Genomic DNA, 25993 nt, shown 5'->3' on the forward strand with positions numbered 1-25993 from the left:
AACACATCTGGGTGTCTTGCAGGGTAAAGACTGCCCCCCCCCCGACCTATCATTATAATTCTGTTTCCTACATAGATCACGCTCAATAGCAAGAATTACCAAATGTTTCAATCTATATTTGAGAATTGTTGACCTCAAGTAATTCTTCATTAGTTTGAGGCGCGAGAAGCTTCTTTCAACCTATTACACAATTACGGCTAATGCCATTTTTATTTATCGCGCGTAGGATTGGCGTTTTCCATATTGAATGACACCCCAAAATGACAATTTTTTTCTATATATTTCCATATATTTTAAGGACTTTTTTGTATATTTTGCAATTTCGGGAGATTTCCAGGAGCTCCTGGTAAATTGACAGGAGGGCACGGGAAATCTGTGTTAAGTTATGAAATGGTTTAATTTAATAATTTATACACCTTGAATTAGCGCGGGTTCTATGAAGGTACGGGGCTCACTGCGGTCACATAGGTTGCAGTGGCCTAAAGCCGTCCCCTCAAAATAGCGGCGTATGCTACGCCGCCGGTCGACTAGTAGGCCCTATTATATTGTTACAAATGACCAGTGACAGGAAGAGGTTAACGTGTGACCCCGGCGAGATAACACAAGAGCGAGTGTTCTCTGGAATGTACATGTATAAACAAAGACAGGATGTGACGTGTCCTTAGGTGTTGTTCCAGAAGTGTACTAGCAATGTCCAGTGACAGATAGAGGTCACTACTTGTGACCCCGGCAAGATGACACTGCAGCGGGTGTTTTTTGGAATCTACATGTATAAACAAAGACGGATGTGACGTTTCCTCACGTGTTATTCCAGAAGATACTAGCAGTGTTTGTGCAACTTTGGAGAAGCGATTAGGGACTCTATATAAGCCAGAGAGTTAATGTGAAAGGCAGTCGTATGAAGTCGTAGGTACAGTCGTCGTTACTGTTGTCTACTGTGCGAGACAGTAGAAGAGAGATGTCTACGACTCGATGCACGTTAACTAGGGTAGAGTTAACTGGAGTGGACTACTGTCGTTAAAGTCTATACAGCGAACTACAGTGGACTTAAGCCGTTACAGTCGATGTAAGACATGTACGGCTCTGATTCGGTAGACTTGAGTAAGACTTGGTTCAGCTTTGGGAGACCTGGAGCGACACTGGGAAGTGTGTCGGTGGTCTGTTCTGTGGAATACGGCTCGATGTAAGTTGACAAGAGATGAATTGCAACGAAGTGAAGAGATGAATTGCAACGAAGTATAGCTAACTGTAAATTGACAGATATTGTACAGTCTTCTACGCTACATGTCACAGTGACGAATTGTTAGAGTAAATAGTCAATAAAGTTATATGAAGCTGAAAGTTTAGTTGTCAAGTTCTTTGCAGTGTTTTTATTTGTGTGCCTACTAGTACATTTAGCCAGAAGATCAGAAATACGTAACAATATATAGGCGCTGAGGTGCATGCCCGGTGTAAAAGACCGTGAGTCCCATTAATAAGTGAATATTATAAAAATCATTTACTAGCCTTATATTTTCTTTGAAAGCGGCCTAAAAGCGGGGGCGCACCGCAGGCCCACGGTATGCAATCCAACGGGTGTTTGCCCAAATGCCCATATAGATATCTAGCAAGTTCTTTTTAAAATGGACGCAGCCTAGGTGTTTACAAATTGCCTAATACTAGCTGGACAAGAAAACGTGCAAACTATACCTCAGTCATAGACAAAATATATATGGGTCTGTGATTACAGTAACCTTTAAAAAAAAAAAAACGTATTTCCGCCTCCGGTATCATTTAACCTACTTTTACTATCATTTAGATTTATCAAGATCTTGACTCGTTTTTAATGTAAAAGTTTATTAAAAACAAACAACTGTACACTAGAATCTTATCTACTTATCTATCTATATCTAGACACTAGATAAACAGTTACACTAGATTATCCCCGCGGCCCGGGCTAAGACGTCAAAGTCTATCTAGTTCTAGAATAGATATATTATTATAATATACTACCATAATTTCTATAATCTATTCTCTAGAGTCTAGTGACTACTAGACCTATTATTAAACTATTAAATATCTAACTCTTAAGTCTAAAGACTAAAAGTAAAAGAGTCTAGCTAGATTCTAGATCAGGTGGCTGCCTGGTTGGTGGTTTAGTAGGCCTATGCACTCTGGCATCTCTGGTCTGGAGTACTGTTCTCCTGATGGCCAATGGTATCAGGTCCAAACGCTTCCTTCCACTCCACCATCCACCGCTGTCCACTGGAAGTTATGAGTTAGGATCTAGACTCAAGTTAGCGTAAAAGAAATAAGAAGATGTATCTGAACATCTATAAAGAAATGGACCTTGCTCTAAAACTATAACAATGGACTAATCTAACCATAGGCATAGCTATCAAAACAAAGGGCAAGGCTCATTTTAAACAATATGGTGGGGTGTTATTGTTGGCTAAAATCAGAAAATTGGAGTATTAGAAAATGAATCTAGATCTAACAATCTCAATTGAAGGATCTGAGATTGTTTACAAAACAACCAAAAACAAATCAAAATCTAAATATAGCCTAGTTGTAGAGATCTAATCTAGAATTAATTAAATATCTCTACTAATTAGATCTAGAGCTAGATCTATATGGCTATATACTATATTCACATGATTGACACTGACGGTTGAATGACCACCGAATTAGGGTTGGTACTAGCCAAGCATTATGCTTGACATACTTTAGATGCTCTTGCCCTTGTAAACTGTCATGACCATGTCCTCCAAAGCTGCATACAGGCCAAAAAAACAACAACAAACCCTTATTAAATAATCTATAGAAAAAAACAACTATTGAGATCTTCCTGATCTGGAAACCACAGCATACAACAGTCTGGATCAAGATTAGTATTTAATTTATGACCCGAGCAGTGTTTCTTAGTCTCAATGTGACGCTTGGGTGGAAATGGTTGTTGTAGAAGATGATTCTTTAGATGAATAGAATTCTACCCCGTTAGAGTGCCTAATGACTGAGTCTATTGCACTGATGGGGGTGGAAGAAAGCCCCAACAAACATGTCCTCAAGGGTTTATTTTTATGATGGAACGAGAGACAATAGGGGTTTCTATCAAGGTGTGCTCAACCTTTGTCTTGGAATACGAGCTATCAGAAGTAGGGATGTAAACAATTTACATATATCTGCTTAAATCTTTCCTAGACAGAAGAGTAAAGACCTAAGCAGATAGAGGGGAAAGGGGGGCTTCTGTGTTTCTAGAGTTCTAAAAGCCTTTGACTTTTAAAACTATTTAAATCTAGTTTATAGATAAATCTAGATTCTAGTTTAAAAGCTATTCTTTTATTAACACCCTTTAAAATTTGCTATTTTTTAGAGTGATAATGACATAAAGATCTAGGCCAATCTAGCCCTAGATAATAGATTCTAGATTTAGATCTCTGTTAATGTTGCCTCAACTAGATTCTAGATCTATATACAATTTTTATTGCTCAACAATATAATAGAGCAATCAGAAAATTGATAATCAGTTTAGTTTCAGCAATTTTTTAACATGATAAAGTAGGTCAGCCACTCCCTGAAATGGATAATCCAGATTTCAAATATTTTTGTCCTACAGTCGGTGACTTTACCATAGCAATATGAACATTGTCACAAAATAAAATGGTTATTTTGTTAGATTTATAGCAACCCCCATAGTTTGTGTCTGTATCAAACTATGTTCATGTTGTTAAACTACTTTTATAAAAAAAAAAGTATAAAACTTGTAACCTACTACTTTTGATGTAACCGTTCTAGTTCTAGTTAATGACTATATTATGATCACATTTCTTTTATATCTTAGTTAATCATATAGATCTAGAACCAATCATTTTTTGATTTAATCATCTGTAGGCTTAAGTTCTTGTCTTTTTTTTTTTATTTCAATGCGCTGTGTGGGAGTGACTAAGTTTTGATTTCTTTGTTTCTTCTTGCTACATTAAAGGTCTTGTGCTAGATACAACTAGGAAAATGTCCCAGCTTGTAACTGTCAACAACTTTATTGACGGAAAATTTGTAACGACTAAGGAATACCTTGATAGTTTTGACCCATCTACTGGCCAGGTTTGGGCTAGGGTGTCTAACAGCTCTGCAGACGAAGTTGATACAGCTGTTCAAGCTGCAGAAAAAGCCTTTCCACAGTAAGTAGTAATTTTGGAAATTAATTTCTTAATTAATTTGGTTTGAAATTTAAAGATTTATCTTTTTTTTTGTTTTTTAAATTTCATGTTTGAATTGAGATTATTTATTGGTAGTTTATAAAATTGCTTATAAATTATAATTTTAAAACTGACAAAAGATAAATATGTGCAATCAAAAGTATATTACTAGTTTAGATTTTTATTTAATGATACTTTTGTTTTTAAATATTATATATATATATATCATGGGCGTAGCCAGTGGGGGGTTTTTGGGGTTCAACCCCCCCACCCCCACCCCCGGTAATGAAATCCCCGAAGGGTGGAGTTGGAATTTAGTGACTGATTTTTTGCTTTGATTTTGTTTATTTTAGTTGAGATTTGAATACTAAACCATCACTTGCCCCAGCACAACCAAAGGGGTTTTGAGTTAACCCCCTACCACGGGGGTCCGAGTTTTAAAAACCCTACCGGGGGGGTTCGAGTTTAAAACCCCTACCAGAGGGGTTCGAGTTTGAGGATAAAAAATACATCTTCAGTGTAAGAAAAAAAAGCAAATTACGCACTCAAAATGTTATGAGCGTTGCCAAAAGGGGTTTTGAGTTTAAACCCCCATTCAAAGGGGTTTGATGCTAAAAATACCTCTTCAATATAAAAAAAAAAGCAAATTACACACTAAAATTATTTTAGTGTAGCCAATCCAATCGGGGGTTTTGAGTTTAAACCCCTCTTGTACAGATGGCTTTTTTTTTTAAGTTTAAACCCCCTCCAGATGGTTTTGAGTTTAAGATCCCCCTAAAGAGCATTTTGAGGTGGAAAACCCCCAACAGATGATTTTGACGATAAAACTTCTCTTTTCGATATAAAATCTAAAGCAAACTACAGTCACTACAGCTCCTGGTGCTCCCCAGACTCCCTTGCTAGCAATCACGGGGAGTTATCAATTTTTTCACTAACTCCAGAAAGTACCTATTTTAGAGTAGAAAGAATGAAGGGTCAGACGCCACTCATTCATGGAGGTCCTCATGGCTGGTGGGATGAGGCTTCAGACATTACCAGTGACAGATTTTTATGGAAACAGCTTGACGTCAAATGCTCCGAACGGCGCGGGAGGATCTAAGTCAGTAAGAATAGCACATTAGGTTTTTGAAATAAAACTTTTTAATAGCAGGAAAATGCAGTGTAGATACCTCAGAATATGCATTTTGTTGGTTTTCAATATCAGAAATAGTGCTTGGCGGCAGGGCTTTGCCCCACGCTGGGGGAGCTCCTAGCGCTCCCCCAGACCCCCTTGCTATTAATAGCGGGGAATCTACAATTTTTACGTTAACTCATGGAAGAACCTATTCTAGGGCACAATAAACGTCTTCCGAAAGAATGAAGGGTCAGAATGTAATAAAGATTATGTACACACACACACACACATAAATATTTTTTTTTCCTCAGGGGGGGGGGGGAGAAAAAAATCCCCCCCCCCCCCAAAAAAAAAAATCCTGGCTACGCCCATGATATATATATATATATATCAGGCTTTATAAAATTTTCTAGAACAGTTGTTTTTATTTCAATAGTCTAAATATAAAATTAAAAAATTGAGATTGGTTTGAAAGCACATTAAAAAAATGTTTTTTGTGGCCACTAGTTAACAAGGAAGTCATGTGGCTAGCTCAAAGATGACCTGTTTACTTTCTCTGACATTTGCTTGGTGGACTCATGGGGTATCCTAAAATTTAAATAAAAAAATCTCTTTATTAAATTTTAATGTAAGCTTAGAGCTTTTATCATAAGCACTGCATTTAAATGCATTATATTCTTTGTAATTTAATGAAATATATTACATATCTATCATTATTGAAACAAAAAAGGAATCAATACAAAAATAAATGATCAACAAATGATAGTTTCCGTTGGGTTGCAGATGGTCAGTCACTCCAGTGGAGCAGAGGTCAAAGTTGATGCTTAAAATAGCAGATCTAATTGAAGCCAGATTGGATGAATTTGCTGAAGTGGAGTCACATGATCAAGGAAAGCCTGTTTCATTGGCTAAAAGAATTGACATTCCTCGTTTAATTCATAACTTTAGATATTTTGCAACTTATTGTTTGCATGATTTGAACAGGTAAGAACCTATTTATATTTTAATTTCAAACGTGAAAGAAAATGTTGCCTATGAATACATAGACTAAGCTATATCTGTATCACATGTCCTCAAATTTTATTAAGTAATTTTAAACTAAGCACATTTTCCTAAAACTGAGCTTTTATTTTTAACAATATGTTTCAAGTTGTTATAAAAACAATAAACAAGGTCAGCAGAATAGCTCCAACATACCCTTACATTTCTTTGACAGCTGTATGTCTTATAGTTTATACTATCAAACAGGAAGTTCTCAAATATTTCAATATAGACTTTCTTTATCAAACAAATAATTACAAAAACTGATTATTTTCATGAATGTCTAAATGCAGATTCAAGTTAGTCTGTTATGCACTGAACATCTGTTTGGGCAACTAAAGCATTCACCTAAGTTTTCTGCAATAGTCCACTCTCCAATCTTTGTATGCCTTTCATACTCATGACACTTGTGTTCTGTAATTTAACATCCCTAATTTTTTATTTCAGTTCAACTGTACAGCTTGAGGCCAGCGCTACTAACTACACTGTCAAGTGTCCTGTTGGTGTGGCTGGTCTAATCAGCCCCTGGAACTTGCCCCTGTATTTGTTAAGTTTTAAAATAGCTCCAGCCATAGCTTGTGGTAACACAGTAGTGGCCAAGCCCAGTGAGATGACTTCAGTTTCAACTCAGTTGCTGTGTCAAGTTTTCCAAGAAGCAGGTAAGCTTACAACAGTATTATTTTAGATTTAGTGAAATGTGAGCAATATATAAATAAATATATATAAACTAATATTTTCTATAGGTTTGACTTCACAGTAGTGAAATAAATTAAACACTCAAATAAACCCCTAACCTTGTAATATTTGATAGTGGTGTATTGTTATGTTTGTTTGTGATGTATGTTTATTTGATTCTAAGAATGGTACTCCTCCTCCCCCTCCTCCTCCCCAAATTAAAAAAAAAATAAACATGGAGAGTTTGATATTTGATCAAAACAAAGAAGATATTTGTAGTGATTTAAGAATGTTTAACTTTGTTTTTTTAGGTGTGCCTAAAGGTGTGATTAACATTGTCTATGGCTACGGGTGGACTGCAGGTACAGCTCTGGTAGAACACCCCCGAGTCCCTCTCATTTCTTTCACTGGTGGCACTGCCACAGGGGAGGTGATTCGCAAGAGTGCAGCACATCTCAACAAAAGATTTTCTTTGGAAGTTAGTTCATTTGAATGACTAAAATTAATAACCTGTGTTTTTGTAGTAGTTCATTCAAATGGTTACAATTAATAGACAAATAAAAATGCTTGCATAATGAAATAAAAGTTCTTGCAGGAATTCTCAGACATACATGTTTTGATTTATTTAAACAAAATGTCTCCAGTAAAAAAAATACCTAGTGCCTTTATTGTAACAATAAAATAGACTCAATATAATACTTCAAGAAATGCTTGACATAAATTTTGCTGTATATGAGTTTAATTTCTTAAGAATCTCACTGATACATTGATTTTGTTTAAAACTTCTATTATCCTTTTACAGCTTGGTGGAAAAAACCCTGCCATTATCTTTGATGACTGTAGTTTTGAGAAATGTGTCGAGACCACCATTCGGTAAGTTCTTCATTTAGATTATGTATTTTTTTTAGCAGGTGGATATTTTCTCCTACATGCATCAGAGTCCTGGACCCTATACTCCCGAAACACCAAAAAGCTAAACTCCTTCCATCTACGCTTTCTAAGGAGTATCAATAAGGTGCGTTGGTCTGACCACATACCAGACACAGAAATCTTAAAGCTGTCCAACATGCACAGTATCAATGCGACAGTAAAAAGGTCCCAACTTCGATTCGCGGGACATGTAGTCCGCATGCCAGACAATCGCCTTCCCAAGCTAATTCTGTACGTGGAGTTATGTGCATGAAAGCGCTCCCATGGAGGCCAATACAAGCGCTACAAAGACACTCTCAAGAGCTCCTTCAAGGAATGAGATATCGACATTCACGGCTGGGAAGCACTAGCTCTCGATCGCTCCACATGGCGTGAAGCTGTCAGTCTCGGAGTCTCAAGATTTGAAGCAAGAAGAGTGGCCAGGGCGAAATTTAGAAAGCCTTCAGGACAGAAGACTCAAAAGTAAAGTAGCAATTATACATAAAACACTGAACCATAATCTTCAAATGCAAAAACAAAATTTTATAAAATACTCTGAAAGACACAAAGATAAAGGCACATTCCTTGTCCCATATGCTAGGACAAATTTGTACAAATACTCCTTCTTCCCTAGTGCTATTAGAGCATGGAATGGGTTGCCTGAGCTAGCCAGGAAAACCAGTGACTTGGCAGAATTTAAGTCATTGGTTAATATATATATGGCTCCTTTTGTCTCGAAAGGCAATGGATGCGCCCAAATGAGTCACTGGTTTTGGCTTAATCTTGAGACGGGGCAGAATCTGGTGTGGCTAATCAAGCCAATTCTAGAACGGCAGACTTTGCCACAATTCGTACATGTGTATGCCTCTGATTTAGGGCTAGCAGACAGGGCAGCTTTCTTTTTATCCCTCTTGATTAAAGCCGCTTCAATTCTTTTGTTCTCAGCAAGGGTTGTCCCAGCACGCACAGTCTGTCTCCATGTACTCCGGTCTTTGGCTATGTTTTCCCACATACTTTCGCTGATGCCTGAGGCTCTCATGTCTCGCTTGCAGACATCTCTATATGTTAGTCTTGGGCGGCCCTTGGGTCTGACTCCTTCCACAAGCTCAGCATATAAGATATCTTTCGGGATTCTGCCATCTGGCATGCGGGTGACATGTCCGAGCCAGCGTAATCTTCTTTGTGTCAGGAGAGCATACATGCTGTTCATATTGGCCAATCTTAAAACTTCCTGATTGGAGACATGGTCCCTCCAAGAGATGCCCATTATGCGTCTCAGGCAGCGCAAGTGGAAACTATTCAATCTGTGCTCTTGGTACATGTATGTTGACCAGCTCTCACTGCCATAAAGGAGAGTGCTCACAACACAGGCGTTGTAGACTAGGATTTTGGTCGCTGTGGTCAATTTACCATATTCCCAGACGCGCTTGGAGAGTTTTGCCAATGCTGTGGAAGCTTTTCCTATCCTTTTTGTCAGCTCGATGTCTAAGTCTAGGTTACTGACAATTGTTGAACCCAAGTAGGTAAATTCCTGCACCACTGAAAGGGTGTGGTTCCCAATTTGTATTATAGGTATTTCTGCGACGTCTTGTGCCAGGATTTCGGTCTTGGAGAGACTTATAGTAAGGCTAAACTCTTGACAAGCAGCTGCTAAGGCGTTCACTAGCTTCTGTAGACCTCCTTGTGAGTGAGATACGAGTGCCGCGTCATCGGCAAACAGCAGCTCCCTTATCAATATACGACGCCTTTTCGTTTTGGCTTTAAGACGTGCCAGGTTAAAGAGCCTTCCATCGGATCTGCTATGGATGTATATTCCGTCTTCCAGGGATTTAAAAGCACTGGATAGTACGACTGAGAAGAAGATGCCAAATAGTGTAGGGGCCAGTACACATCCTTGTTTGACACCGCTCTTAATGGAGAATGGCCTGGAGGAAGAACTTTCAAACTGAACGGTGCCCTGCATATTTTCGTGAAAAGCTGACACTAGTTTTCTTAACTTATTTGGGCAGCCGATTCTCTCTAGTACAGCAAACAGACCGCTTCTGCTAACAAGGTCAAAGGCCTTGGTCAAATCAATAAATGCTATGAAGAGGGGCTGCTTTTGTTCTCTGCTCTTCTCCTGTAGCTGCCGAAGAGAGAAAATCATATCTGTTGTAGAGCTACCTGCCCTAAAGCCACACTGCGACTCTGGATAAACACGATCTGCCAGGATCTGTAATCGCTTTAGTAATACTCTAGCAAAAGCCTTTCCGACTATGCTAAGCAGTGAGATGCCTCTGTAATTGTTACAATCAGAGCGGTCGCCTTTATTTTTATAAATTGTAACAATGTTGGAGTCTTTCAATTCCTGGGGGACCATTCCTTGTTCCCAGCACAAGCTTAGCAGTTCATGGAGTGGTTTGATTAGGGCATGTTTTCCAGCCTGAATTACTTCAGCAGGAATGCCATCTCCTCCGGGTGTTTTCCCATGTGCAAGCATGTCAATGGCAATGCTCAGCTCCTTTACTGAGGGCGTTTCGTCTAATTCCGTCAAAACTGGAAGTGATGGGAAGTTGGAAACAGCATTTGGTGAGATGGCGTTTTCAATCTGGTAGAGTTCTGCATAGTGTTCAACCCATCGTTCCATTTGCAGCGCACGATCGCTGATGATTGAGCCATCTTTTGACTTGAGCGGAGCACACTTGCTGGTGTGAGGTCCAAAGGCTTTTCTCATGCCCTCATATAGTCCTCTTATGTTACCACAGTCGGCACAAGATTGAATATCTTCGCATAGCTCCTGCCAGTATTTGTTAGCACATTGTCTCGCTACTCTTTGGGCATTGTTACGTGCAGCTCTGAGCCTTTTTAAGTTGCTTGGGGTGGGATCCTTCTTGTAGATTAGCATGGCTGCTCTCTTGTTCGTAGTGGCAGTTTCCATTTCTGGTAGACTAGCTTCAAACCAGTCTTCGCTTTTCTTGGTTTTGTTTCCAAAGACCAGTGATGATGTTTGGTAGATTGTATCACGCATAAACGTCCAGCTTTTTTCTACCTCAGTCACAGAGAAGTTTTTAAAAGCTTCCTCTAATTTGTTCTCAAATTCGGTGCAAAGATCAGGATTTTTTGTGCTAGTAGTATTCAGGCGTGATTTTCTTTTTCCCTGTGATGTGTGGATCTTAGTTGGCAGCAGTCTTGTCCGGCAGGACACTAAAGTATGATCAGTATCACAATCCGCGCTTTGGTAGCTACGTGTCAGCAGTATATTTCCAATGTCCTTTTTTCGTGTCAGTATCATATCCAGCTGGTGCCAGTGCCCAGACCTAGGGTGCCTCCATGAGACACAGTGCTGTGGTTTTGTTCTGAAGTATGTGTTGGTAATGCAGAGCTTATGGTATGTGCAGAATTCAAGCAGTCTTTGTCCGTTCTCATTCATCTTTCCGATTCCAAAAAGCCCAAGACAGTCTGGCCAGGTAGTGTGATCTGATCCTACTCTGGCATTGAAGTCACCTAGAAGGATCATATGTTCTTTTTGAGGAATGTTTGCAATGGCTTCTTTGAGGTCTTCATAGAACTTGTCTTTGTCCTCCTGAAGCGAGCTTAGTGTGGGGGCATAGGCACTAATTAGAGTGACTTTTCCAGATGCTGTCATCATACTTATGCTTAGTAGCCGTTCCGAGCCACCAACTGGAGGGACTATCATGGGAAGAAGACTGTTCTTGACAGCAAAGCCCACACCATGTATTCGAGTCTCATCCTGTGCTTTCCCTTTCCAAAAGAAAGTGTAGTCAGTCTCGCGGAGCATGCCGTTTTCGGCCAGTCGGGTTTCTTGCAGGGCTGCAATGTCGATATGTAGCCTTTTTAGCTCGTTGTTTATAACTGCCGTCTTCCTTGCATCGTCGATCTGCCTTAGATCATCAGTGAGACCAGGACACATTGTCCTGACATTCCAAGTGGCCAGTCGCATGACAGGGATTTTCTTTTTCAGTTTAATTTTTCTTCTTTTGTTGCTTGGTGCAAGTTTCCAGCCTACTTGTCGTTTTAAACTAAGCTCTAAGCACCCATTAGAGCAGGCAGGCTGTGGCGGATCAGCACCTAACTGACTGGGGGCTGCCCAGGTTGAGGCGGGCGGTAGCTGATCAGTGAGGTGCGAAGACCTCTCCCACCGTCAGAGACAACCCGTGGCGTCCATACATTACGCCAATCAAGTTGGACTTATAACCCGTAACTGTTGTCTCCCGTGTTGTTTTAGCCGCTTTGCAGCAGCACCAGAGTTTCCTCTCCAGGGCGCATTCCTGGGCCTTGGATAAAGGGGTCATGGGTGGCCCATGCGTCATGATCCCTCTCTCGACCTTGCTGATGTGATCCAAAGGAACGCATCGCATTACATTTGGCACCAACTCAGTTGCAGAAGCTGCCGGAGGGAATTTCGCAGCTGATACTCCCAACGCCTAAGGGGCTTCACTCCTGATTTCTCCTCGAGGTTGTCTCCTGAAGCCTCAGTACCGCAAGGCAGCGGGGGTTTGAAGTCAGAGTACCCCTCTCCTAGATGAACTGCCTTACTAGGCTGACGAGCTCCATCTGCCCGAAGCTCCCGGTTTTGTGGCATTGGTTAATATGTATGACTAAATGCATGACGCGTAGGACGTAATCATCTTCTTTTTTGAAGTAACGTCTGTATTATATAAGAAGAAGATAAAGAGCACCGAACCAACAAAAAGCTGAGAGAAGAAGCAGGCCTATCTGCAACTGACCTAACCCACTCATGCCACATATGCGGCCAGCTTTTTAAAGCGAAGTTTGGACTTAACAGCCATCTTCGAGTCCATAGGAAATGAGAAATGTGCTCATCTTCGACCACGAAGGAGGAGCTATATATATAAGATATGACTCACTATCAAATGTCATTCTTCAAGGTACAGTGGAAGGAGGATGAAGAAAGGGTCATTCATATAAAAACTTGCTGGACAATATAAAAGAATGGACTGGCCTCTCTCTCTCTTTTGATATCATGCTAAGAACAGCTGCTGAGCAGGAAAAGTGGAAGGATTAGGTTATGTGAACTGTCACAGCACCCCTACGACAGAAGTGAAAGGACAAAAGAAAGATAATTATTTCTGTTGTGACATCATGCCCATACTAAATATGTTGGGTTTCACTCAATTTACTTGCTATATTTTATCTGTAATGTATGATACAAATGGGATACAATTTGGTTTTCAAATATTTCAGTACATTTGAAGTTGTTTATTTATGTGCTGTATTGTTTTTGAATTTGTTCAAGAATTTGTGTTTTAATATTATAATTTTTATTATTTGATGCTGTATTAAGAACAGTAATAACTATATTTCATGCTGTTTTTTCTTTTTATTCACTTGAAGGTCCAGTTTTGTCAACCAAGGAGAAGTTTGTTTATGTACAAGTCGTATCTTTGTCCAGAGAGGAATCTATGAGAAGTTTTTGGAAGCCTTTGTGGCTAAAGCAAAGTAAGCATTACACTTAATGTATCTATTTTTTTAACAAAGTTTTTTTTTAATAGTAATTTAGATTTCCCACAGAAGTTCACCAATTTCATATTTGGATTCAAGTATTGCATTTTAGTGCAAAGGACATTTGTAAGGTTCACTTTTTGTAGCTAGTGCATGTTCAGAGACTATGCTAGCTGGCAAACGATTTATTGACTGTTGATTATTTTGTGTTGATTTATGTGCCCTTTACTTTTTAATACTTTTAGAGCTTTGGTTGTGGGTGACCCAAAGGACCCCAACACTTTCTGTGGCGCCTTGATCAGCAAACAGCACAGAGAGAAAGTGGTGGGCTACATAGAGGGGGCTAGAAGTGGTGGGGCCACAATCAGATGTGGTCATGGAGTGGAGCACCTTTCTTTGCCAGACAGGTGCCAGAATGTAAGGGGCTTTAGTTTTATTTTTGTTGTTGTTATGTCTTTCAAGATATATGAAACTGGAAAACTTATCTACTTGCTAATCACTAAAATGGTTGTACAGACCTGAGATGTCATACAGACCTGTGACATTTTAACAAGCTGTTGGTCTAAACTGCAGGTCAGTGTTGAGGCCTTCTGTAATGAATGGTCTCAATATGACTTACCCACAGGGAGCCACCTATGTGTTAGTGTGCAACACAAATGCCCTTTTATACTTAAAGCATCTAGCTAAAAACATAAACTTTTTTTTTTTGCTAAAAGTCATATTGTATTCATTGTTTTAATTACAGTTTATGTTAGTGTTAGTTTTGGGTAGGTAACCTTTTTTTTTGGTGACAATGCAATCATCATCTTTTCACCAGGGCTACTTTGTCCAACCAACGGTCATCTCTGATCTGCCAGACTCTGCCCCTGCCATGATGGATGAAATCTTTGGTCCAGTTACTTGTGTTGTCCCATTTGATGATGAGGCAGAGGTCAGTTTAAATTGAAAATTATGCTTCTTGCACTTTTACTTTTCATGTGAAGAGATTCAATAGATAACTGTTTGGTAACAGAAACACTAGAGGCTGATTTTATAATACTTTTTGTTTTTAAAGGGGATAATAATTGATAATTGCGCCCCTAATTCAACCAAATCTTTAAGTTTATCTCACCCACTACAGGTGATTAAAATAATAAAATCTCTTGCATTCATGTCCATGTCTCCCTGTATTAGACACACTAAGTTTGGTCCATTCATGTCCATGTCTCCCTGTATTAGACACACTAAGTTTGGTCCATTCATGTCCATGTCTCCCTGTATTAGACACAAAGTTTGGTCCATTCATGTCCATGTCTCCCTGTATTAGACACTAAGTTTGGTCCATTCATGTCCATGTCTCCCTGTATTAGACACAAAGTTTGGTCCAGTGTAACTGTTCTACCTAAGGATTACAGAGGGAAGGAAACTTAAGATTTTATTTATGCAATGCAAATGTGAAACATGACCTTGCCTATGCCTGTTTGTTTTCTATAGGTCATCCAGAGGGCTAACTCAGTTCGTTATGGACTCTGTGCTACATTGTGGACAGAAAATGTTTCTCGAGTCCACAGGATGTCTCCTAAATTAGAAGTGAGTCTCTTGATAGTTTGATATCTTACAGTCAAATAGTTCACAAAGAAATCATTTTGTAGAAGTAAATGTGTGAATCAACATCTACAATTGTTTCTGCCATTATCCACATAATTGTTAGTATAGTAAACCATTATCTTGAACATTTGTAATGAAAATTACAGCCATTATTTGATTTGGTGGTACAGCGGCTAATGCATTAAGGCACTAATTCAAATGTTTAGGTTAGTGTTTCTCATGACTGTTGGAAATGTGGTGTTTACAAGGGGACATGAAGGGGTCATTTATCATTGACTCTTTTCTTGTCAAAGACATTTTTTTAGTACATCTTTGTCAACACACATCTACCTGAGATGTTTTTGAGATCAGAATGTTTGACTTTCTATTAAGGGCTCTACCATCTTTTAGTTGACATCTTTTTTTTTTTTTTTTACCAAAACAGAGTCTCTAAAAGACATTTGGCTTAGCACAAAGATGATCAAGCACCTCACGGGTGTATGTGTGCTACATATATCTTAGATGTCTCTCACAGTTATCTATTACCTCCTTTATTGGACTTTTTTTTTTTTACCTACAATGCTTTCTGTATTTTGATGAAGTCACCAACAGAATTGCATTTAGCTGTACATGGGTATCTATTTTACTGTAGTTTTGTTAGTGAGTTCTGAATAGAAGTACAACACGCCAGAAGAGATTTCAAAGATGACATTCCATCAGTTTAATACAAGATCAAAGGAAACTCCAGTCTAAGTCACTGTCCATTCAAGAGATGCTTCATTGAGAAGGCTCTATGTGAACTATTTTAAATCACTGTCCATTCAAGAGATGCTTCATTGAGAAGGCTCTATGTGAACTATTTTAAATCACTGTCCATTCAAGAGATGCTTCATTGAGAAGGCTCTATGTGAACTATTTCAAATCACTGTCCATTCAAGAGATGCTTCACTGAGAAGGCTCTATGTGAACTATTTCAAATCACGCATCTCATTGATCTTGTGTTCTCAGTCTGTCCTTTTTAGTGTAATGATGTCTAACTCATACATAAGGTTGTAAAACACTGATTTGGAGCTAGACTTCTGTTATCTATTAGAAACTTGTATACAATTTTAGGATGTGCTTGAGTCCAGATTTCTACAATTTTTATGGTTGTTCAGCCCATGCAAAATTCTTATAACTGTTTGCCACAGAAACAGGATAAGTTTACTTTCGTTGCTGTTGCCACATCAAAATCTTAAGAGGGCTTTTCATAGTGTAAATTTCAAGTTATAATTTTAGAGTTTTATGTTGCATTTTATTTTTTCAACTTATCTTCAATGTTCCAAAATGTTTTTATTGAAAAATTGAAATATTTTTTATATTGTTCTATTTTGTAGTCGGCCACTATCTGGGTCAATTGTTGGCTGGTGCGTGACCTAAATATGCCGTTTGGAGGAATGAAAGATTCAGGAACTGGCAAAGAAGGGGGAAAATACTCAACAGAGTTTTTCACCCAGGAGAAGACCATCTGTATCCAACATTGATTGGTCTCAGTAGCAAGTAGAAAATGTTGAGGGCTCAGCTTGTTAGAAATGGTGGTCTATGGTTAAATTTTATACCACCAGAGTAACTTCTCCCATGCATTCCATTATTGTACCCCAGAAGCTGAAAGTTGTAATCTTAAAAGTTTCTCTTATGCATGCATTTAACTTTTGTTTTGAACGATGTAATGTGATATTTTATTCTAGTGATTCAGCTGTTCTTAGTAGCCAAAAGAAATTTGAAGATCAGAAATGTGTTGAAAGATAATGGGAAAAGGTTATTCAAGCCAAAATTTGGTAAATTTTTTAGTGTAATTTTGATTATAGTTTCTCTTGCAATTTTTTGTGCCCGTCTTAAATTGTCTGTATACAAGAGTACATTGTAGCATAAATGGTCTTGCAATATTTCATTGAATATAATAATAATAAAGATTAAAATTGTGTTGGTTGTGGTGAATAGAATTAAACATTTATAAACAGTTTAAAACTGAAACTTTGGTTGGAACTACTGAATTAGCCCCAGACCCAAAGGATGTTGTTTAGTAGTTTGTTTCACCGACAGAGCAGATAAGTTCATGGAGTGATTAAACACATCTTGATCCAATTCATGTTCCTTAGTCAGCCGTAGGGCTGATGTAGTCTGACAGAGTAAGGAACAAATGAGTTTGAAGAAAATTGTCTTCCATGCATTTCATGACTTAATATTTGTGTAGTGAAATACTTTGTTATTGATTTCTATTGTCGTTGTCTTCCACAATGTGCCTTGTCTATTCACTTTACACTTTCAGTACCAACGATTTGTTAACATTAAGTCCTATGACTTGATAAACTTACATGCATTTGAATAAACATGTTGTATTATTTTAATTAATTTTACAATTATAACTTACAATGTTTAAGTAGTGATGTGATTTGTTACATAGTGTATTTCTTTCCATCATGTATTGAACATTGCAATCTTTTTGTTTAGATTGAATTATACTTCATTCGTTTGCAGTTTATGAAATGATTATCTATACATGATTATTTCTGTATTATAATAATAAAAATAATCATGATATTATCTGTGAAAAAAAATATTTTACAAAGCACAAATTGCATGTATCTATAAGTCCCATCATGCTGTTAGATAATTGACTAGTGATAAAACAAGATCAGATTCAGTTTAGAAATGAAAACATTTGTTTTAAGATTTTTCATACCCAAGATTTAATTTGATATTTTGTATTTGAAGTATTCAATTTATTATTCTTTCAATTTAAGAGAGAAAAGAAAAACTTGTGATTTCTTATTTATTTGATTTACTTTGAAAGAGTCTGGCATTTAATGGAGAATTCTCTCTGATATGGAGGGTATCTATGTCTCAATGTTTTTGTTTTGGTAAGAGAACAATGACTATCTCTTTGTGTACACACACTATATTTGATGTGCCTTGTACAGTTTGTTGTAACTAGTCTACAGCTACACTGGCATTGTATTATAAATCTTACTCAGGGGGAGTGGGTGTAAACTCGCATGATGATGTTATAATACTTTCATGTCTAAACCTAACCAAAAAAAAAAGAAATAAAGCTAAATATTTGTAAATTATCCTTTAAAGTTTACACTTTTTTTTGCACTGCTTATAACATTCAGCCAGCCTTTGACCAGTTTTATTACAACACCAGGGTAACTTTGTTTTCATCTTATGTGATTCAATGAATAACTCCACAAGCTTAAAAAATTAGAAACATAAATCCAGAGATGATGGTAGACTTTAGACTAAATTTGTTAATGTTTTATGTTCACATCATTCTTTCTATATTCATACAATAGACAACATTTAAATACATATATCACTTCAACAGCTCTCTTCTGTATCCTCTATAATTGCAAAAAAAAAAAGATTTCAAAGAGAGTTTGTGTTATTACACAAACTCAGAGGCGGCCCCCGTCGGAGTCTATTTGCAACCAATATTGAAGACGTGATTTAATTTTGATGGTCATAAGATATGATGTTTCAAAGATTCATTTGTTGTAAAAAAAAAAATGTGCAGTTCGGATTTATTGATGGTTCAAACCCTTCCCACTCACATCACCCGTCGTCCTGCGGGTGCTTTGGACTAGGAAGTAAACTATCTTCAACTCTGAAGAAACATCCGAAACATGTAAAACAAACAAAGATAATCAGTTTAGCACGCTAACCGCACGGCCAGGCATTGCAAACTGGTTACAAACAAATATAGCTTAGTATTGGATAAAGATTACACATTACGGCATGGCATCTACCGGATATGTACAATATGTCAGACAAGCAGTTTTAGATAATCTTTCAGCATTGATTTGTAATTGGGAAAAAAAAAAGAACAGATATATCGTGCTTCTACTTCGATGTCAGAGCACAGTTATCAACAGTACTACTATTCTTACTATTGGCATTTTCATTTAAATAAAAGGAACTAGAATAAGGATGTAGATCTACATATCTAACTTCTGATTTAACACTCTTAAGATCTATAGGCGCCTATCTTCTAGATCTTGTTTGTTTGTATAATATAAATTTGGAATAATTTAGATGTAATTAAGATTAGATTAATCCCCCCCTCACATTAATATATGATTAATTTAATGTTGAATGCAACATTAAATTTAAAAATAGTAGATTTGTTTTAGTATATTATAAAATTGCAATATTGATCTAGACGTTTGGAAATCAAAATCTACACTTTAAGTCTAAAAACTGAAATTCTAGATTTTGATTTAGTCTATCAGTTTAAACTAGACCTAGAAATTCAAGATCTAGACTCTTACCACGATTTTAATTACAATCAAAAACCAGATCTAGTTTAAAAAATCTAGATATACTGTTACAAAAATCTAGATTAGATCTAAAATCTAAATCTAGCTATCATGCCTTTTTTGAAAACGAGTCACATTACTATAGGCCTACTAGCTGAGTTCTTTTAGCATTTCATTTAAAGAATGAATTCCAAAGACGTCAAAGGAAAAAAATCCACAACGTCACACGGTCTAGTTAGACTAAAAAATGACTTCATCAATACGAGATAGTTATTGAGGGATCATAGATATTGGCGCACCAAGTTTTTTTTTAGCATTGCATTTAAAGAATTCATTATTCATATGACGTCAAAGGAAAAAAAATCCATTACGTCACAATGGGCTATAATATATTCGTGACAATTTTTTTTAACAGAGATTCTAATAAAATTCATTTAAAGATATTTGTTTGTATATATATATTCGGATTAACGCCGCATTTGTTTTTGCATTTTGTCTGTCCTACTATAATAGTAATTTTTTATATAGTTAGTTATACACGTAAATATATTGATCTAGAATCTAGAATTAGATCTAGAATCTAGATCTATTCTAGGTCCATATTTTGAATTTAATATATAAACCATTTGATTTGATTTAATTGTCATTGTAAATTAGCTTTCACTTTAGATTTAGACTTAACTTAGGCATTGTAAACCTTAAACTAGATTTAGACTAGACTCCTTTAAAAACTAAAATCAACAACAGTCATCATGAAATTGCTCTGGCTATTTATCCTAAAAATCACTAAATACACACTAGCTGAACACAGAACTAGATCTACCTTTGTCAACACTAAACTTAAAAAGGAAACAACAGTCATAATCATAATCAATCATCACACTTTAGAACAATGCAACTTCAAAAATAACCTAACATACACATCCATAACATTAAAGAAGATTACCCATCACAAATGGAAGTTTTCAATCAGACACAGCAGAAATAAATACCTATCACTGTTAATATTAATAGCAGGAGATGTAGAGTCAAATCCAGGGCCTAGATCTAAAGATAGATGCAACATCTGCAAAAAAATATGCACCCTGAAACAGAAAGCCATTCAATGTGACACCTGCGATGAATGGTACCATGCATCATGTCTCCATATGAATACACCTGTGTATTATGCCTTAGGCAACAAAGACGCATCATGGCACTGTGTACTGTGTGGGTTACCTCAGTTTACATCAGGACTGTTTGATTCCTTTGATGCGGACACTTCTAACCCATACAACATCCTAAACACCATCCCAAACCAAACTCACCAACCACTAGCTAGCCAGATCCACTCCTGTTAAACCTAAATCTACTAAAATTAATACAACAGCCTCACTAAACAAACATACTAAAGAAGTAATACCAAAATACCTTAAAACCTTAGTAATAAATTTTCAAAGCATTAGGAACAAAACAGCAGACTTAGAAATTTTATTAGAATGTGAGAAACCAGACATAATTGCAGGAACAGAAACTTGGCTACATCCTGAAATTTATAATGCAGAAATTTTCAATAGTAATTATGAAATTTTTAGAAAAGATAGGGCTGATAATCATGGAGGAGTTCTTTTAGCAATAAAAAACACTCTTATAGCAGAAGAAATTACCTTACCTAACTCAAAAAATGTAGATCAACATTTTGTAAAATTAATACCACCTCAACATCCCTAATAATAGGCAGCATTTACAGACCACCAAATTCTAGTTTAGAATACATGCAGGAACTATGTAATCAGATTAATACACTTAAAGAGACAAATAAAAATGCAGTTTTTTGGATTATGGGTGATTTCAACCTACCTGATATAAATTGGAAAACACTAACCATAGATAAACACCAAAACCTTAAGGACATAAATGAGCTTTTCATAGAAACTTTACACAACCTAAGTTTAGATCAAATCATTAAAAAGCCAACTAGATTAAACAACACATTAGATCTCTTCTTAACCAACAGACCTGGATTAGTAGTTGATTATGAAATTATCCCTGGTCTATGAGACCATGAGATCATAAAAATACACAGTCAGATAAAAGCAGTAGCCAATACAAAACCCAAAAGAAAAATCTTACTCTGGAATAAATGTAACCTGACACAACTACACCAAGCTGCATTAAACTTTCAACAAACATTCTTATTAGAAAAAGACATTAACCAACCAGTCGATGACCTCTGGAATTTCATTAAAAACCATCTTAAAAGCATTATAGAAAATCATATACCAACTAAATACACATCAAACAAAATAAATAAATGCTGGTTTAATAATAGACTAAAGAAGCTTTATAAACAGAAGGTAAACCTATATAAAAAATTGAAAGAAACTAATGCAGAAAGAGTTTACAAAAAGTATATAAAAATTAAACACTTAACCCAAAAAGTAAGCAGACAGCTGCAGAGTGAATACATAAACAATGTAATATCTAAAGATAACAACAAAAACCTATGGTCATACATTAAGTCTAAGAAAATGGAAACAACAGGCATAGCGCCATTAAAAGATGAACATAACATAATACATAATGATAATGAAACTAAAGCAAACATCCTAAACAAATACTTTGCATCAGCATTCTCAGCCCCAGGAGACAAAGACATATTACTGAATTTGAACCAAGTAAACAACATAGAAGATATAGTAGTACAAGAAAATGGAATTCAAAAACTATTAGCCAACACCAAACAAAATAAAGCTTCTGGGCCTGATGGTATTCCAGCTAGATTACTCAAAGAACTAAGCAATGAGCTAGCCCCAGTGTTCAAAATACTCTTTCAGGCTTCACTTAACCAGGGCAGAGTACCAAAGGACTGGAAAGAAGCTAATGTCACCCCCCTATTTAAAAAAGGAGAAAAATCTGACCAAGGAAACTACAGACCAGTATCACTTACCAGCATCACATGTAAAATCCTAGAACACATAATATGTAGCAACATCATAAACCACTTAGACAAACATAATGTCCTCACACCATACCAACATAGCTTTAGGAAATATAGATCATGTGAAACACAACTAATAGGACTAATTGATGATTTTTCAAAAGATAATAGTGAACAAATAGATGCTATCTTACTAGATTTTTCTAAGGCTTTTGACAAAGTCCACCACCATAGTTTGCTTAAAAAATTAAAATATTTTGGCATTAATGGTTCACTGCATCAGTGGATTAAAGATTTTCTGATAGGGAGAGAACAAACTGTAATAATAAATGGCTCTAAATCAACACCAATAACAGTAAACTCAGGTGTACCACAAGGAACAGTCTTGGGTCCACTACTATTTTTAATTTACATAAATGATTTACCAAATTGCATTACTTCAGGAACAAAAGTCAGATTATTTGCAGACGATTGCATAATATATAGAACAATAAAAACAACACAGGACACGGATATTTTACAAAGAGAATTAGATGAATTACAGAAATGGGAATCAAATTGGAGCATGTCTTTCCACCTAGAAAAATGTCAGTTGTTAAATCACTAGCTCTAGAATGTAGTGAAGCCTAGAAAAATTCGCAAATTTTAGTGTCTTAAATTAGATCTTGAGTCTGGATTTACGTTAGATTCGGTGAAGATAATTCTCACATAGCTGTGAAAAGTCCGCGAATTTTAGTGACTTAGATCTAGAGTCTAGATTTACGGTAGATTAAGGGAAGATAATTGTCACACATCCGTGAAAAGTCCGCGAAATTTTGTGACTTAGATCTAAAGTCTTGATTTACGGTAGTTTCAGGGAACATAATTGTCACACAGCCGCGAAAAATCCGCGGATTTAGTCACCTAGATCTAGAGTCTAAATTTACAGTAGATAGGTGAAGATAATTCTCACACAGCCGTGAAAAGTCGCGAATTTTAGTGTCTTAAATTTAGATCTTGACTCTAAATTTTACACTAAATCATAGAATCTAGTAAAGATAATTCACTCACAGCTGTGAAAAGTCCGCGAATTTTCTGACTTAGATCTAGAAATCTAGACTCTAGATCTACTGTAGATTTAAGCAAAATATTTCGCACACAGCTGTGAAAGCCCGTAAAAGTTATTTCGGTCGTAAAAGACAGGGAAACTACATAGTTGAAAAAGAAATTGAGAAATTGTGCTTGGAAAAAAAAACGCTCATGGGTTTAATTACCCCCCCCCCCAAAAAAAAAAATAATCCAAAAGTCATTATTATTTAGTAAGCAAATGCCAACTAAACACACAAATAGGCCTGCATGTTACAGGCTCTGTTTCACATAGGAACTAAAAATGTAGCCTACATTTCCACCACAGAGAAGGCAACTCTAAGAATGTTTCTTATTTTTTAAAAAATGAAATAGCAAACATTTGTAATGTTCTTTAATAAATCTTTGAAAAGAAAAATGTTTGTTTGAGGTTTTGGGATGACAGTCAAGTTGTTACTAGATTAAAAGATAACTTACACATATATATGATCTAGATCGAGAATAGAAAAGATTTGAATTTAATTAGATCTAGCTAGATCCTACTAATTTATTTTACTTTAAATTACTAATTTAATTTGCATAAAATGTTGGTGTGAGGCATATTTACAAGAAATTAAAAGATATTTCGGCCTTTGCAACTGGCTTACCTGTACATTACACACAAGTTGAGTAATAAAAATCTAAGTCTAGATCTATTGTCTAGGTATAAGCGCTATTAAATACGAGGAGAGATGTGATCGGCGCGATGTATTCCGGAACAATGAGACAATTAAGTGCTGGAACGAGATTTCATTAATTATTTTGTTTGCGCGCTTAAAACAAAAGAACGTAGGTCTAAATAGAATACTTCTTTTTCATTGGTCGAAAAAAATCTGCATAAAATGAAAAATGTAGATCTAGATAATTTTTTTTATCTAGATCCAAGATGTTCTCCTGAGGTTAAAGATTCTATATGTAATTAAACATCTGTGTTTTTTATTTTTTCATTTTCATTTGTTTGTATGTTTTCTTTTGTTTTTTTTTTTAGTTTGTACAGCGGGGGAAAAAAATGCCTTTTTGTTTAGGGATTTCCAGAACTGGACCGGCAAGGGTAAAACTTTACCAGACCAGTTAGGGCAATTCACCAATAGAACCCTAATTGATAAATAAATAAATCATAATATTACTTTAAAAAGTGATACAAAGCCAAATTTATAATTAAAATAAATTATATTAAATAAAAAAAACATCATAATACTTTTAACTGTTTTATAATAAAGATTTTATCATGTTGATTCTGGCGTGATTGGGGAAATCCCACACCGGCACGAAAGCGGAAAGACGTTAACGGCCCAATAACTAAAATCCCACACCGATCCGTTAACGTTTTTATAGGGGCGAGTGTAAGTAGGTCAATCTACCCAATGAAACATTATTACCCCTTATTACCCCACACCGCGCCAGAATGGTTTCGATGGGGCTTTGTTTATAGGGTATGTATGTATGTATGTATATATATATACACACACAATAAGGCTTGTCTTTGAGTCCGAAGATTAATGAGCAATAATAATAATCCACTTTGACTATTGTTGTGTAATATTTTTGCGCGAATTTTATGTCCTGGAATTTTAAAATTTCTCCTGGAAAAGTCCTGGAAAACTCCTTGAATTTCATATTGACTTTGGTGCAGAAACCCTGTATATAAAATAAGATAAGTCCGTCATAGTCATGTTAATATCGAAAAAAACAATTAAAAACTATTGAAAATTTGATTAACTTTTAATTTTCCTTCCGAAAGTATCTATAATACTAATAGATTGTTCCGGACGTTTGTATAGATCTATATAGTGAGAGAAAAAGAGAATTCTAGATAAATCTAATGGGCCTACCTTTATTTATAATTTCTGTAATATTCTCGTATAAAAATTAGATGTAGCTTCCATAGCCTTGTGGAGAGATTTTTATAACATATTTTGGTGTAAGAAAGTTTGTTTCCTTTAAAATCGGAACATTATACTATATTAGCGATAATTAGATTTTAAAACGTTTAGCTAGAAAATTAACTGTAATATGTACGACAGAAGTGCGATTTTACAGAAACAGAGTTAGAATGTTTTTCTAAAAAATCCGGAACAACCGATATTCGTAATTTCTTAGAAGAGGGATTTCAAACAGTTATTTGTGTTTGTAGATTTTTCATATAAAATTCGGAACAATTTTGGCGACGATTAGTAAGAAAATTGAAGTAATGTAGGTTGATTTCTTTTTCAAAATCAAATCCGGAACATTCTTTACAGATAAAAAAAAAAAACAAACTCTGTTATGTTTCAGCAAGAAAATTCAGTGTAAAATAAGTCTAAAATTGTTTTTTCAATAATCGTTTCTAGTAAATTACGTTCTTATTTTAAAATCCTGAACAACCTAATGTCGATATTTTTGAAAAAAAAAAGTAATTTGACATAAATTTGTTTTAAGTTGAAAATACGGAACAATTGGATACGATAATTAAACTATAGAATATAGGGGTAATGTTAGTCAATTTTGCTATTTCAAATAATCGTTTGATTATGTTTTTTTTTTTAATAAAACAATATCCGGAATAACTTCATAGTTCTTCATAGTTTGATAGTACGGAAATTACATATGAAATATAAGTTAGAAGAGCTAATAAACATTCGTTGGCATTGTTTTGTTTTTCACAAAAACATTCGGAACAATCTATTATAGATAAAACTATTGCAATGTTTTGGAGGGAACATTAAAGGTTTAATCAGAATTTTCAATA

General features: G+C 36.0%; 1 protein-coding gene across 2 annotated transcripts; it reads left to right on the plus strand.

Moving 5' to 3' along the window:
- Positions 1-1733: 1733 nt before the first annotated feature.
- Positions 1734-18053, plus strand: LOC106051141 (2-aminomuconic semialdehyde dehydrogenase-like). 2 transcript variants are annotated; one of them, XM_056036069.1, is made up of 11 exons: positions 1734-1827; positions 3962-4157; positions 6073-6273; positions 6778-6989; positions 7317-7483; positions 7808-7878; positions 13270-13374; positions 13623-13794; positions 14195-14308; positions 14851-14946; positions 16320-18053. In XM_056036069.1, the coding sequence occupies exons 2-11, from the start codon at positions 3988-3990 to the stop codon at positions 16464-16466; spliced, it is 1455 nt and encodes a 484-aa protein (XP_055892044.1). In that variant the 5' UTR covers positions 1734-1827; positions 3962-3987; the 3' UTR covers positions 16467-18053. The 2 variants fall into 2 exon arrangements, with proteins under 2 accessions (XP_055892044.1, XP_055892045.1); XM_056036070.1 differs by lacking the exon at positions 1734-1827 and adding an exon at positions 2073-2085.
- The last annotated feature ends 7940 nt before the right edge of the window (positions 18054-25993 follow it).

This window comes from Biomphalaria glabrata, chromosome 7, assembly GCF_947242115.1.
Source record: "Biomphalaria glabrata chromosome 7, xgBioGlab47.1, whole genome shotgun sequence".
Classification (NCBI taxonomy): domain Eukaryota; kingdom Metazoa; phylum Mollusca; class Gastropoda; family Planorbidae; genus Biomphalaria; species Biomphalaria glabrata.